The 14570-nt window shown below is 36.7% G+C and overlaps 1 protein-coding gene across 14 annotated transcripts in view; it reads left to right on the top strand.

Moving 5' to 3' along the window:
• The window catches only part of Rbms3 (RNA binding motif single stranded interacting protein 3), a 1318386-nt gene that overhangs the window by 1068580 nt on the left and 235236 nt on the right, over positions 1–14570 (top strand). For all 14 annotated transcript variants that reach the window (XM_040289897.2, XM_078038251.1, XM_040289900.2 and 11 more), the window contains one exon: positions 8764–8843. In XM_040289897.2, the coding sequence (XP_040145831.1) occupies positions 8764–8843 (80 nt within the window). The remainder of the gene's footprint in view (positions 1–8763; positions 8844–14570) is intronic.

Genomic DNA, 14570 nt, shown 5'->3' with positions numbered 1-14570 from the left:
GATATTAAGCTGATAAGAAGGCACCAATCATGACAATTGCTTGTGGGCAGGGACGGGAAGAGAGCAATCTTGGCAAAGAGGAAAGAAAGTAAGCCATCTTAGGTGGGGTCAGGTTTGGCATGTTTGGGAAACAGAAAAGAAAAAAAGTTGTTAAACCATGGAACAAGAGAAAGAGGTATTATGGATAATAACATCTAGAGACAAAATATGCCCATCCCTTGAAGAGATTTAAATCTCTTAAATGGTTTTAAAACAACCTTTAAAAAATAATCTCTGTTCTAAGGGCATTCAATGGTAGGTACCTAACTTGGTGTAGGACTTTCAGGCTCATCTCAGTTTCACTTTTTAAATTTAATTTTCTTCCATTTATTTAACCAAAACTCCTTTTGAAAACATTGACCTGTGGCTAAATTTAGATTATTGTGCATCTAGGTGTGGGTGCTGCACGGAGTAGTGAATTAATCTAAATGCCTGAAATAGCTTCCAGATTGAGTGAAGGAAAAATGTTTTCTTACATGTTTATTGAAATACACAGCCTCTAAGGATATCATTTGTTCCTTCATTGTTATTGTTGATAGAGGACCAAAGCAGGGTGTGGGAAGGAAGTAAAAGTTCACTCCAGATGATGCATCTAAAGAGATTGGAACATGGAGAAGTATGGGCAGAGTTAAGAGACGTCCACAGAGAACAGGAGGGTGCACTTACCACTCACAGGGCTGAAGGGGTGGGTAGAGGACTTCCAAAGCTCCATGGGAGCCAGAGCATTGGAGGAGGAACTGACTGAAAGAACTGTAGCCAGGGAGAAAGGCAACCCCTGCTACAAATAGAATGAGTAGGAGTCACTCAGCCACTTTCTAAATTTGCTTTTTGATATCCCTTCAGACCTACAATGCCTGCACCCTATAGAAAGCTGGCCAATAATAGAGACAGAATGATATAGTCCACAGAAGGAAAGGCTGCTTCTTTGGGGGCATATAACAGGGCAGAAGATGTATAAGGGAAAGGCAAACAGAAAAATGCCAGTGCACATGGATAAATTAATTTAAATATTTTTTTTCCTCTTGACTCTACTATTTAAAAATAAAACATTGAAAGTTCAGCAACAAATACTTTGACTTAGGATTAGCAATTGTTACAGATTGGTAGGAATGATGGAAAGCTGGCTGTGTTTAATGAAAGCAACTGCTTTTCAACTCTATCCCTTGGTTGCTCTGTTTTGTTGTTGTTGTTTGTTTTTTTAATCTGGCACTGTTCTGACACCAAATATGTGGCTTTTTCTGACATCAATACCTATTATTTTTGCTTACCAATTCTTCAACTCTGTGACATTGAATGTCCCACACTTCTTGTCAATTTTTACACTACCTACCTCGAGTTAGCCTCATGCTCCACAGGTGTAAGGACTCTGTCCCAACCCAGCTGCAGATGGGATGCTTGGGATACTCACAATTAACTCGACAACTACTAATTTGAAAGTTACCGCAAACTATCCTCAGGCTCAATAACTCACTAAAATGACTCATAAAAACATTTTATGACTCAGGAATAGCCAAAAATGAATAGATGCATATGGACAAGGTATAAGAGAATGGATGTTGAACTTCTATGCCTTCTCTGGGCTCACCACATTTCTGGAACATCATTATTTTCACCAACTTGAAAGCTCCCCAAACCTTGTGTGTAGACCTCATGAAGGTTCTCATGGAGGTGACCATTGGTGAAGATGGTCTATCTCCAGCTCCAACTCCAGTCCTCAGAAGTTGAAGGGTAGAGCTGAAGGTTTCAATCCATGAATCAGATCTTGGTCTTAGGTGACTAGCCCCCATTTTGAGGCTACCTAGCCCGCATCCCAAGTGACCACATTAGCATAAACCTAGGTGGGATCAAAAAGAGTCTATTCAGAATAACAAAAATATTCCTGTCACTCAAGCAGGAAACTGGGGCAAAGACCAATAATATTTTTAATTATGCCACATTTGCCATGAAGAAATCATGGGTCAGACAATCTCACCTTTGGTGAGAAACACAAAATCTCCATGTGAAGACACCTGATTTCTAAGCATTCTCAATTCTTTCAGATTTTCCAAAAGGGCTTTGCAGTCCAAACAAAGGATACCTATTAAAAGGATTTCTCTCACGGTTTCCAGTCTGAGATATCTGACATAGAACTCTAGAACGATAGTTTCTAACATGGTTGCACACAGAATCAGTCACCTGGTCAGCTTTAAACTTCATGCCTAGACGTCAAGCCAAGCAATTGTGTCAGGACCTCCTGGGTCAGCCCAAGACACTGGAAATTTTCAACATGGTTTCCTGATTGTTTTAATGATTTTTTTTAGATGTTTAGGTGCTTTTTATTTTTTATTCTAATTTGTTATGCATGATAGCAGAATGAATTACAATTCCTATTACACATGTAGAGCACAATTTTTCACATCTCTGGTTGTACACAAAGTAGAGTCACACCATTCATGTTTTCATACATGTACTTAGGGTAATGATGTCCATCTCATTCCACCATCTGTCTTACACTTATACCCCCTTCTTTTCCCTCCCTCCCCTTTGCTCTATCTAGAGTTCGTCTAATCCACCCATGATCCCCCCAACCCCATTATAAATCAGCATCCTTATATCAGAGAAAACATTCGACATTTGGTTTTGGGGGATTGGCTAACTTCACTTAGCATTATATTCTCCAACTTCATCCATTTACCTGCAAATGTCATGATTTTATTTTCTTTTGAATGCTGATTAGTATTCCACTGTGTACATATACCACATTTTCATTATCCATTCATCAACTGACAGGCATCTAGGTTGGTTCCACAGTTTAGTTATTGTGAATTGTGCTGCTATAAACATTGATGTGGCTATGTCCCTGTTTTATATGGTTTTTAAGTTGAATATAGACTAGGAGAGGGATAGCTGGATCAAATGGTGGTTGTATTCACAGTGTTCCAAGGAATCTCCATACTGCTTTCCATATTGGTTGCACCAATTTGCAGTCTCACCAGCAATATATAAGTGTACCTTTTTCCCCACATCCTCGCCAATACTTACTGTTGTTTATATTCTTAATAGCTGCCATTCTGACTAGAATGAGATGAAATCTTAGAGTAGTTTTGATTTGCATTTCCCTAATTGCTGGAGATGTCGAACTTTTTTTCATATATTTGTTGATTGATTAAATATCATCTTCTGAGAAATGTATGTTCAGTTTATTGGCCCATTTACTGATTGGATTATTTGTTTTTGTTAGTGATTTTCTTTAAAAAATAAAAATTTTGTTTTGGAATAAGTTTACATTTACAGAAAACTTGTGCAGATAATACAGATTTCTCCCATACTGCACATCAATTTCCCCTATTGTTGACACCTTACATTACCATGGCACATTTAATTTGCCAAAATTAGAAAAGTGGGCTGGGTGCCGTGGCACATGCCTGTAATCCCAGCGACTTGGGAGGCTGAGGCAGGAGAATCGCCAGTTCAAAGCCAGCCTCAGAGAAAGCAAGGAGTTAAGCAACTCAGTGAGACCCTGTCTCTAAATAGAGTACAATACAGGGCTGGGGATGTGGTTTAGTGGTTAAGTGCCCCTGAGTTCAATTTCTGGTACTCCCTCCCCCACAAAAAAAAATTAGGAAACTGACTTTGGCATATTATTGTTAGCAACAGACTCTATTTGGATGTCACTAAGTTTTCTAATAATATTATCTTTCCGGTCCAGACTCTAATCAAGGATACCATGTTAGTTCAATTGTCCTGTCTCACGGGCCTGCTCTGGTCTTTGGGATTTTCTCGGATTTCCTTGTTCTCCTTGAATAGTACTGATTCTGCATCCTGGAGAATTCCTCCAGATCTGTTTTTTGATGTTTTTATCATGACAGGACCTATATTACATATGGATTTCTAGAAAGAATGCCATTGGGATGAAGTGGCTTTCTCATCATATCATGGTTTAATCACCATGTTTTAAAATGATTGCTCTAATTAATAGTGGCCGGTGGAGAAGAGATAGCAGGTCTCATTCAGCTTCTAGCAGTTTGAAGTGGACAAGTCAGTATAGGAAATCCAGAGGGTTGACTGGCAAGCAGTGATCTTCAATTCTTTTAAATAAGCTGTCTGAATTGAGTCAAGAGGCAAAGGTCCTCTTCCAGGACCATACACTAATGAGTCTTTAGGGAAGCCAATCACAGTGTTCCAATGTTGATTTCTTCATTTGTGCTATCAAGAATGTCTATCTGAGGCCATTTCCATTCCTAAAATTAAATGATTCCAAAAACTCTGGAGAGGGGTTTCATTAGTCAAATATTATCCATAGTTGAATTTCCTAAGAGGTAATACATTATATACCGAGCAAGACATCTCCAAGATGTCCAAGTATATACAAAAGAGGATAGCAGGGCAGCCCCTTTACTTTTCCATGTGACATCTGTGACGCTTGTATCCTAGGAATATTAGACATCAGACAGGAAGTAAACAAATTGCAAAATCTAAGAAGAAAATTCAACTCCTCCATTCATCTTTTGTCTCTAGTACTCACTGGGGATGCTGGACTAAAAATGACATAATTTGTTTATGAAATATTAGGAGTGCACATTTTAGTACTTAAAAAAAAAAAACTTTTTAATGTTGACTCTTTGCGTAAATCTTACCGGAAATGAGGAGGCTTGGCTTTCAACATTGGATGTTCTAAGTTTGCCAATAATTTGTACACAGCCTGTGATTGCAAAACCACAAACATTTCACAATAGTGGAAGCCTCTAATTAACCATAATCAATGACAGAGTGGACTTGTTTTAAATACATGTTTAATAATACTAATAACTTTAAGATTATAAACCAAGAGATTCGCTGTTGAGGTGAGATAGGTAGGCTGCAAATGGTTTGCTAAATACTTTTTCTACCTCCGTGTGTTAAGTCTGACACAGAACATGCTACTAATATTGGATCAGGCTCTCATCTGATGTAATTTGCCTGTGGGAATTGTATTGGCTGTGAAATCATCTCCTCTTAGCTGTTGTTTAAAAAGAGGGGTGGCTGGGAGCAGGGGAGTGGCACAATTCTATGGCACATTTCAAATGACTGAAACCAGCCATTCTTAGGCACTCAGACAAGAAAGTATGTCAAACAGGACCTTTAATGTATATTTATATTTAAAAATCCGACCTAACAGAAAACCCTGAATCTTTTATACAATGACTGGAGCCTTGTAAGAGCCCAATTAATGTATTGTCAGGTGAATGGTTGGCCTGGCACTCCGAGCTGTTCTGAGGGATGAGAGGGGGCTCAGGTAGCGCCTAGGAAGAATAGATGCACTTGTAGTGATTCAGTGGCCCGTCTGAAAGGCACATGCAAAGGCAGCTGCGTCTGGTGTGCTGTCTTTCAGGCTCACTTGATAATGCTAGTGTCAGTTTCAACTGAAGCGTGTGCCAGATTTCAGATAGCCTGAGCTGGCATTTCAGAGCCCTTAATTGTGGAACTTGAGAAGAAAATGGGCACATTCTTCCTGAGATGGTTATTCAAATACAGGCTGCTACTGACCCCTGCCCCACCTCTCTGGGCCCCACTTTTGTTCTGTTTCCACATAAAATGCATGAGGAATACTGAACCTTTTCCCCTTGGCCACTCCTTTATTGCCATCTTTGCTGGGAGTGGCCTTGTTAAAATGTGCCCCATGCATTAAAATGAAATTGTCACTCCTGGGTGGTGCAGCATAACGTGGTTTGACACTAAATGCCGGCAGCTACAGAAAACAGAATTTTATTGCACGTGTTCTTTCAGAGAAGAGTCTCTAAAGGCTCACAGCAGACTTCACTTAGTTAAATCTGAATGAACCCAAAGTGAACAATCTATGCTGCTGTCTTTGTGTTCATAGAAACAGCCCCCATCCAGCCTGATATGGCTGTAAAACAGCTTTAAGAAAAGATGATCATAATTAGAATTCAGATGGGAAGACTGGAAGCTTTCAAACCACTGAAATATTGTAGGTGGGGGGAATGAATGATTTTCTTTCTTAGCTTCCTCTGTGTCCCCTAAAACACATAATGTAGAATCAACTTAACACTAACCCCATGTAGGTTGGGTCTTCTTTCAGAATTCCATGTCATTTTAAGGCGCAAAGAGAAAGGATTTGATTTGAGGACTTCTGCAAGCAAGTTTTAGAGTCTTAACTGCCTTTTAGCTGGATGAATACCCAGAGAGAGATTGAGCAGGGAGGGGGCTCTAGGGCATAGGCTTTTCATTCTGTAGCTCTCCTAGAATAAAAATTCCATAAAGTAACATCTGTAGTAATTAAGGGCTTACATTTCCTCTCCCATTCATGTCTCTGCTAGGAGGAAAGGTTATTTTCCCTGAGACAATAGATAGTAGATCCTGTGGGAAGACAGAACACAGTTAGAATTCATTTGTTCTTAGAAATGGAAGTTTCCTACTTACAAAAAGGAAAAAAAAATCTGAACACATTGGAAGACTTATAATAAAACATTCCACTGGAAAGACAACTTAAAAGAGTTGGGCAAATTATATTTAGCTGGCCCTAATGTTTAGAATAAGGAAAGATTCATCTTATCTCTATTATGAACTAGCTTTTGATTTGCAAAATGCTATCTTTGTTCTTCTTTATTAAAACTTTATACTATGATGCTTACATATTTTTATGTATACGTCAATTCAATCTTAAGATTTTCCCCAAATAACATTTATGTGGATCTTTTGTGTCATTTGATAAAATGAATAATGACCTATTGACCTCACATTGGTTTCTTGCATTAATAGCCAGATCAACAACATAAGTCATGAGGCCCAATGAAAAAATGATGACGTGAAGCCCCTTATTAAGACTAAAAAAAATATCAAGAATTTTAAGACGGTGATAGCAGAGCTTTCAATCAAATGCATGTTGTTCTATGGGAGGGCTCTGTGTAAGGAAGGATACAGGTATCATGCCCATGAAGTTGGACCTGGTTGGTGGTAGGGATTTGCCATGAGTAGCAATATAGGAAGATTTCATCTCATGAATCACAGGAATGTACATCTGAAAACAAACTTTAAAGATTTGGCAGGAAATGATTACAGCTCTCTAATGGAGTTTCTGATATGATTTTTAACTTTGTTCACCAGGTCTTACAGATACCCTGTTTAGATCTCCCAGTCTGTCTCTAAGACTCCAGTTGAACTTTCCACTCAGCTATGTGGCTGGCTCTCTCTGCCTTCTTGTACAGAGGGGCCCAGACCTCTTCCTCCCCAGCTCAGTCCAGGCGTTAACTAAGTTCTCCAAAGGCCTTTTCTGCCTCTATGCCAACTTTTCAGCATTTTCCTGGGTTTTGAGGTGCCTCTTATATTTGATACTTTCAACAAAGATGATGGCTTTGTGATGTTCTTTATTGTAGCAACAATAAATGTGTATTACTTATTTGGCAATTGTTAACATATTTTTTTCTTGTTTCCCCTACATGTAATATGGTCATGTATTAGGTTTCTGAAAACACACATAAAATTTAAATGTAGGAATGTTTGACAACTTGTATCGATGGTATCCATTGCAAGAATGCTCATATTAATAACATAGCAGAAAATCTAAAATTATACTTTGCCTTTTGGACAAATTTCACACATTTCATGCACATCTTTTTTCATGAATATGCGTGCTGCTTCTTAAGCTTATTTTTGCCTCTAGTTTATTTTTGTGGGACTTAATTTCCTTTCATCAGAATCAACTTTTAATTTTTATCTTCTCCATTTAATTTTATAAAACAAGATGCAGATATAATTCATTATTTAAAAATTGTTACGAATGCTTCAGTACTTAAGACATGTCAACACTGCCAATATCGAAATTATGGTGGAATGGTTCAAAACATTCATTCCTTTAATTGTATGTGAGATGCCCAAATTCTGCATGAGAACCCCCAGTTCAGGAATATTGGAATTCTAGTACTAAAAAATAAAGGAGGCGACCGTCCAAATTTCAAAATTAAGAAAGTATAAGTTCTGAGGTTGTTGTATTTCTATCCTTCTCCCACATGCAGGGTCCCAAATAACTCTCTTTGGGTGTCTTTCACATAGTGTGTCTTCAACAAAAGTGTCATGGTGCTGATGTGACTAACTGGGTTAGTCCCTGCTGTATGCTAAGAGCTGTTTAAATAAGACATGTCTCCTCACCTTGGTTGGTGAATTCCTCTGTGGTATGGCTTCGCAGTTATAGAATAGACTTTAGTGTTGGATAGCGATCCGTTCAAATACTGATTCTACCACTTATTAGAAAAATAGTTCATGTCTTCAAGCCTGAGTGCCCTTGTTGACATGACCTACCTTTCAGATTGGCTAATTCATTCACTTGGTAGGCATTTATGGAATGTTTTCAGTTGCTAAACATTCTTGTGTGAATTAAGTAAGATAATGTCTCTGGGCTTCCTCTGGGTGAAGCTCCAGCAGAGAGTCTTCCACATGGGCAATTTTCACTACAGGGAATGATACTTTCAACAAAGATGATGGCTTTGTGATGTTCTTTATCAGCCTGGTCATCACAGTCACAGCAAAAGTTGACAATAAAAGTAAATTTCTCAAACCTTTCCATTGCCTTTCGTTTTCATTTTGTAATTTCTTTCCTTCCTCCCTGCATTCTCTCTCTCCTCCCACCTGTCTCTCTTTTATATATATATATATATATATATATATATATATATATATATATAATTTTATTTTTTTTATGTGCACAACTTGACAAAAGTATATGATCCCCTGTTTACTTTCTTTTGCCAGAATGGAGTCTACTGAAAAATGTGAAGTGGTAATTCAACATTTTAATGGAAAATATCTGAAAACACCACCAGGCATCCCAGGTAAGAAGTGTCATTAAGAAGGCCTGTTGCTATTTTTAAAATAATTATGTGCTAAGGCCCTTCCCTGGTCACTGGAAAGAAAAACTTTGCTTTTATAAATCTGTATTTTTTGAGGGGAAGGGTACTGGGGGTTGAACTCAGGGGTACTTAACCACTAATCCACATCCCCAACCCTATTTTGTATTTTATTTAGAGACAGGGTCTCACTGAGTTGCTTAGTGTCTTGCTTTTGCTGAGGCTGACTTTGAACTCTCAGTCCTCTGGTTTTAGCATCCTGAGGCTCAGTGGAGTGGCATGAATGTATATTATTATTTTTTTATTTATGTATGACAGCAGAATGCATTACAATTCTTATTGCACATAAACAGCACAGTTTTTCGTAGCTCTGGTTATATACAAGGTATATTTGCACCAATTTGTGTCTTCATACATGTACTTTGGATAATAATGATCATCACATTCTACCATCATTTATAACCCCATGCCCCCTCCCTTCCCCTCCAACCCCTCTGCCCTATCTAGAGTTCATCTATTCCTCCCATGCTCCCACTCCCTATTCCACTATGAAGTATGACACACTAACTCATCTTTCTCAAAAGTTTCTTAGCGTATCTTCTTTGGCTTTTTATATGAACATTTTCTTGGCTAAAGTAAAATAGAAGAAAAACACAGCAAAGTTCATTAACAAAGAGTGCGTTTAAAACATTAGGGAAGGTTATAACTCTTATCATTAATGTTGACACCTTGTAGTTTGTAGTTTATAAAATATTAAACAGTGATATTCACAGTGGAGTCTACAGATTGATGCCCGTCTCCAAGCATTTCCTAGAAGTCCATGACAAGAAAAGTACAGAAAGGAAAGTAAGCAATCAGAAACATTTATGGCAATTTGACACTGCCAGGAATTCTAAATGCCAAATTTTAAATTTTACAAGAATATCGATTACTGACAGACAGAAACTTTTGAAAAAAATACCATCCATTCATTAGAGATAATTGGAGAAGTTCCAAATTAGACTACCCCATGGCATTTTGTATGGGGGAATTTTCAGGCAAATTCTTAAGGTTCTATAAATGTTATAATAAAAGATATAACTTCATGCTCTCAGGAGTTATATTCAGCATAAGAAAAGTCAAATATACCATGTATATCAGCATTATAAATGCCTCAACTTGATATTAATCTGGCAGCAAGTTACATGTAAAGTATTTGAGAATAGATAAGTTAAATTAAAAAATGTACTTTCACTAATGCACAAAAACTTAAAAGACTGAAGGGTTAAACTGGGGAAAATTCCAATAAGTAAAGAACTATCTTTGTGATGAATGTTTTTTTTTTTTTTTTTTGTTGTTGTTGTTGTTTGTTTTTGAGTTTTGCTTGCTTGTTTGTTTTTTGCTTTTTACAGTATGATGATTCTCAGGAAGGAAAACTAAGCTTGATTTCAAAAGTGTTTGTGCCACCATGCAGTGTTAAAGCTCCTTAAAGAGTATAGGGGTGGAGTATTTCAGTTCCTTATAATAGTTCAAGGTTATATAGAAGGGAAATGTGGGCAAAAAAAAAAATGTTCTTGTGGAAGAGTCAGAAGTTGTTTTGTTTTATTTATGATTTAGTGGGTGGGTGGGTGGTCAGAAAAGCAAGATGACCCTTCACACTGACACTGGGTGATGTGGAAGACCCAAAGCAGATGATGACCAGTAAATCAGTGAGTGAACATACAGCAGAGACTATGCCTTGATCTGGTTATCTCCCATGCATAACATCCCCTCAAGAACCAACTGCATTATGATCCAATTGGAGACATATGGTGTTGTTAAGAAAGGAGTTAGCAGTTTTCATCTCAGCATGTAAGCTGCCCTTGCATTTTAGGAGAAATACTTTTTTTTTTCCCCCGTTTAGCATAAACAGATATTTTAAGACACTCTGCTCAGACCTATCATTGAATCAAGGAATGGCATTGTTTGTGGATTTTCTTCTTATTTATCCCAGTTGATACAACAGATGCCTGTTTATGCAGCAGGCATTCAAACTAGGTATGAGTTATATTGTTTTGTAAAAAAGCAAGAAAACTATGTGGAAATTATTGTTGATTAAATTTTAACATGGGTGTTTTACTTTTTAGATTTCATCGTTTTGGAAAAAAAGGACATTGAAATCCTTCTTGACCCAATTGATTTTAAAATGTTTTGTTTGATTTTCCCCATAGAACATACAGTTGACTAATACAATTTAATGCATAAGACAAAGAATGTCACTGCAAATCCTCAAATGTCCGGGCGTCCTTCTTGAATACACAGACTGTGACATTAACCTATCTAATATCATAGCTACACCCAATGGAAACATTGTGAATAGCAGGAATTTGGTTATGAGTTTCTCTTCACTTAGATCTCATGGGAATAAGAAAAAAAAATGATACTCAATTATAAAACTCTTAGAGATATAGTTTATGAGCTTTGCACTCAATATAATAGAATATATAATATTGATCAGCATCTATTCTCAAATTTGCTTGTTTATGTATCACTTTGGAAGTCAAATAGTTTAATAGAAGTTTCAGATGCTAATTAAAAATACTTAATCGTTGATATGTAAATATATGTGAAATAAAAGAGGACATAAGGTAAGATATGGGTATTTTTAAAGGTTCAGTAGTAAAATCTTTACTGGTATCATTTCTATGTGAGGCCTGGTATAATCAAATTTGGTTATGCTATCTGTCTTTATTCATCCTCATTGCTTATTTTGTTAGATATCATTGAAATCTTATTTTCAGAAATTCATATCTTAATCCAAATTTTTATTCCATCTTGAAAAAAAAAGGAATATCACTAGTCCTGATAGCTGGGGATAGTCCTTTGACTTATTTTTTAAAGTGACCATTTTCCTAACCAATTTCAGTACAGTATTTTAGTGAGCTTGTCCTTGCTTGTGATTGTACTAATTAAAACCAACATCAATTGATTTGGCCTACCTAAAACAAAAATAGAAATCAAAAAAAATCTGAAAAGGCTCAGTATACTGCACTACCAAAATTTAGCATGCTTGAGTTCAGAAGTTGATGATTTTGCAGAACTGCACATTGATAATTTTGATGCAGGACTTTCAGACTGAGTAAATGAGGACTCACAGTGATTCAATAATGGCCTGAGATTCTCAGGCACCAACTCTGGTGTCAAAAAGATTACATGCAAAGTAAGTTAGGTTCTTTTTAAAAGCTCTGCTTTTAATCTTACTCCAAGCAAGTACTAAGCCATGGGTACCATATTCCCTTGCTGACTTCTCCATTTAGGAAGGTATTGGGGAAATACTGCATGTGCAAGTACAATGCCATTTTTATGTCTGTTGCTCCAGAGAATAATGATTATTCCCCCAGGATATGTGAAGCTAATTATTTTCCTTAGATGAACATATAGTTTTCAAATTTCCTAGGGTCCCATTTTTATAAAATAATGAGAAAAATAACTACTTCAACCCAAAACTTTGACATTTTGCCTTTAATTCATTTCTTCTTCTTCTTTTCTTTGTCTCTTTTTTTTTTGTTTGTTTGTTTCTTTCTTTCTCCTTATTTTCTTGGTACCCAGGATTGAACCCAAAGACACTTAAACACTGAGCTGCATCACCAACCCTTTTTATATTTTATTTTGAAACAGGGTCTCCCTAAATGGCTTAGGACCTGCTATGTTGGCAAGGCTGGCTTTGAACTTGCAATCATCCTGCCTCAGCCTCCTGAGCCACTAGGATTACAGGGCTGCACCACTGTGCCACTGTCTCTGAATTTCAAATCCTAACATTTCATAGTTAAGGACATTTGCAAGGACATAAAACATTGACCACATTTATGTTGCTGGCACCATTTTTATTTGAATCATCATGAAAATAATTTTCTCGTTAAACATGATTCATGTTGATATTGAGTTTTCATTCCTGATAGATAATGTGAGCTAGGAGGGAATTTTATATATACCTTCTTTTGGATCTTGCTTTCCCTCTGGACTCCTCCAATTTATTCATAAAATATCTAATTTTAATCAGTATAACATGAATCATTAATGCCTCTTAGCATCTCCCCAAACCCACCTTGTTTACTTTAGATTATAATGTAATTCCTAGGTTTTCATGACCTGGAATAGTGAAGCTAAATATCAATGTCAGAAATCAAACTTTGAGTAGGAGCTTAGTTGATACAGGAAGTTAACAAAATCAGGCATCAGTGTTGCTATGAGCAGGTAAGAAGGAGAGGCTATAGAGGCAGGTGTTAAAAAGTGTCAATCATTTGAGTGTTTTTGCCATCTGCAGAAAAAGATCATCCAGTATATTCTCCCTCCCCTAGAGAAAAAAAAAGAAAACACAGTGTTCCATAAATGTTGCATGTCCTACATATCGATCTTGATGCTTTCTGGACAAAATGAAGGATCATTAGTTGCTTGCCTGCCTAACCCCAGACATTTCTTTGTCCTGTAATGAATCGCACAGCAATGTTGTGCAGCCCCAAAGCGTTCCAATTTCAAATATCTGGCAAAAGCAAAGGGTAAGTTCCCAGACACTTCAGGGATCTGTAGGGCATGAACTTGAAAGGCTCACTTTCAAAGAGCCCCTGGAGCACAGCAATGCACCATGCGGAAAAGGCTTCCACATGTAAGGACATGTATTGATGAACAGAACATGCAGCCTGGCTTATAGAAAAATAAATCATGCTGTGCTCTCAGACTAGACGTTTGCCTGTAAGCACATGTTCCTATCAGTAAAAGAGTCTTTCCTGAAGAATATGGAATTATCTACTTCTGATAGGACTTTCTCATTTTTAGATAATTGTTTCTCATCCCAATTAACCCCAAGAGGTAGGGAAAGTTTGAGAGGAAGCTTACCATTATAGGACCTTTGCAAATTTAACAGATCTGTTACCAACAGAAATTTAGATAAATATTGCAGTACTAGAGAAAATGTTTTTTTATAATAAATAAAATAAAAACTCATGTGCCTTCTGATGCTTGACCATAGTAATTTTACTATTTTGTGTTGATGCAAATAAAAATGTAATTGTAGATGTATATGTGTGTGTATATATATATGTGTGTGTATTACATTTTATATATATATATATATATGTACATATATATATATATATACACACACATATACACACACACACTTTATGGGAGCACTAAGGAAATATATTTATAATATGATAATTTAAAAAAAAGAGAGAAGGAATATTTGTTTAAATGTAAAACTCCTCCCAGAATAAAATATCCACAACTTATTTAAAATGTTACTTATATTGAAAAGGATATTGAAAAATATGAACATTTGAGTAATTGGTTTTTCAATTATAATATTCTTTTGGGAGGGATACCAAGAATTGAAACCAGGGATGTTTAACCACTGAATAACATTCCCAGACCTTTTTATATTTTACTTAGAGAAAAGGTCTTGCTAAGTTGCTTCAGGCCTCACTAAATTTCTGCAGCTGGCTTTGAACTTGTGTTCCTCCTGCCTCAGACTCCTGAATTGCCGGGAATAATTATAGGCACACACTACCATGCCTCACATTCACTCAGAATTTTTATGAGTTGGAAATGTTGAAGAAAGTCATAATTTCTGTTTCTTCAGTTATGCCAGTCTATTAAGTCCTCAGATGCACCTATTGTTGAGAGGCAGGTAACAAATAGAAAAAAATGTGGTTTTTTTTTAGGCAAAAAATTCCTTATTGTCTTGCTCAGGTGAAA

The sequence above is a fragment of the Ictidomys tridecemlineatus genome, chromosome 2, assembly GCF_052094955.1.
Source record: "Ictidomys tridecemlineatus isolate mIctTri1 chromosome 2, mIctTri1.hap1, whole genome shotgun sequence".
In the NCBI taxonomy this organism is placed as follows: domain Eukaryota; kingdom Metazoa; phylum Chordata; class Mammalia; order Rodentia; family Sciuridae; genus Ictidomys; species Ictidomys tridecemlineatus.
Note: the sequence above shows the minus strand (reverse complement) of the source record. Positions and strands in the feature narration are given on the sequence as shown.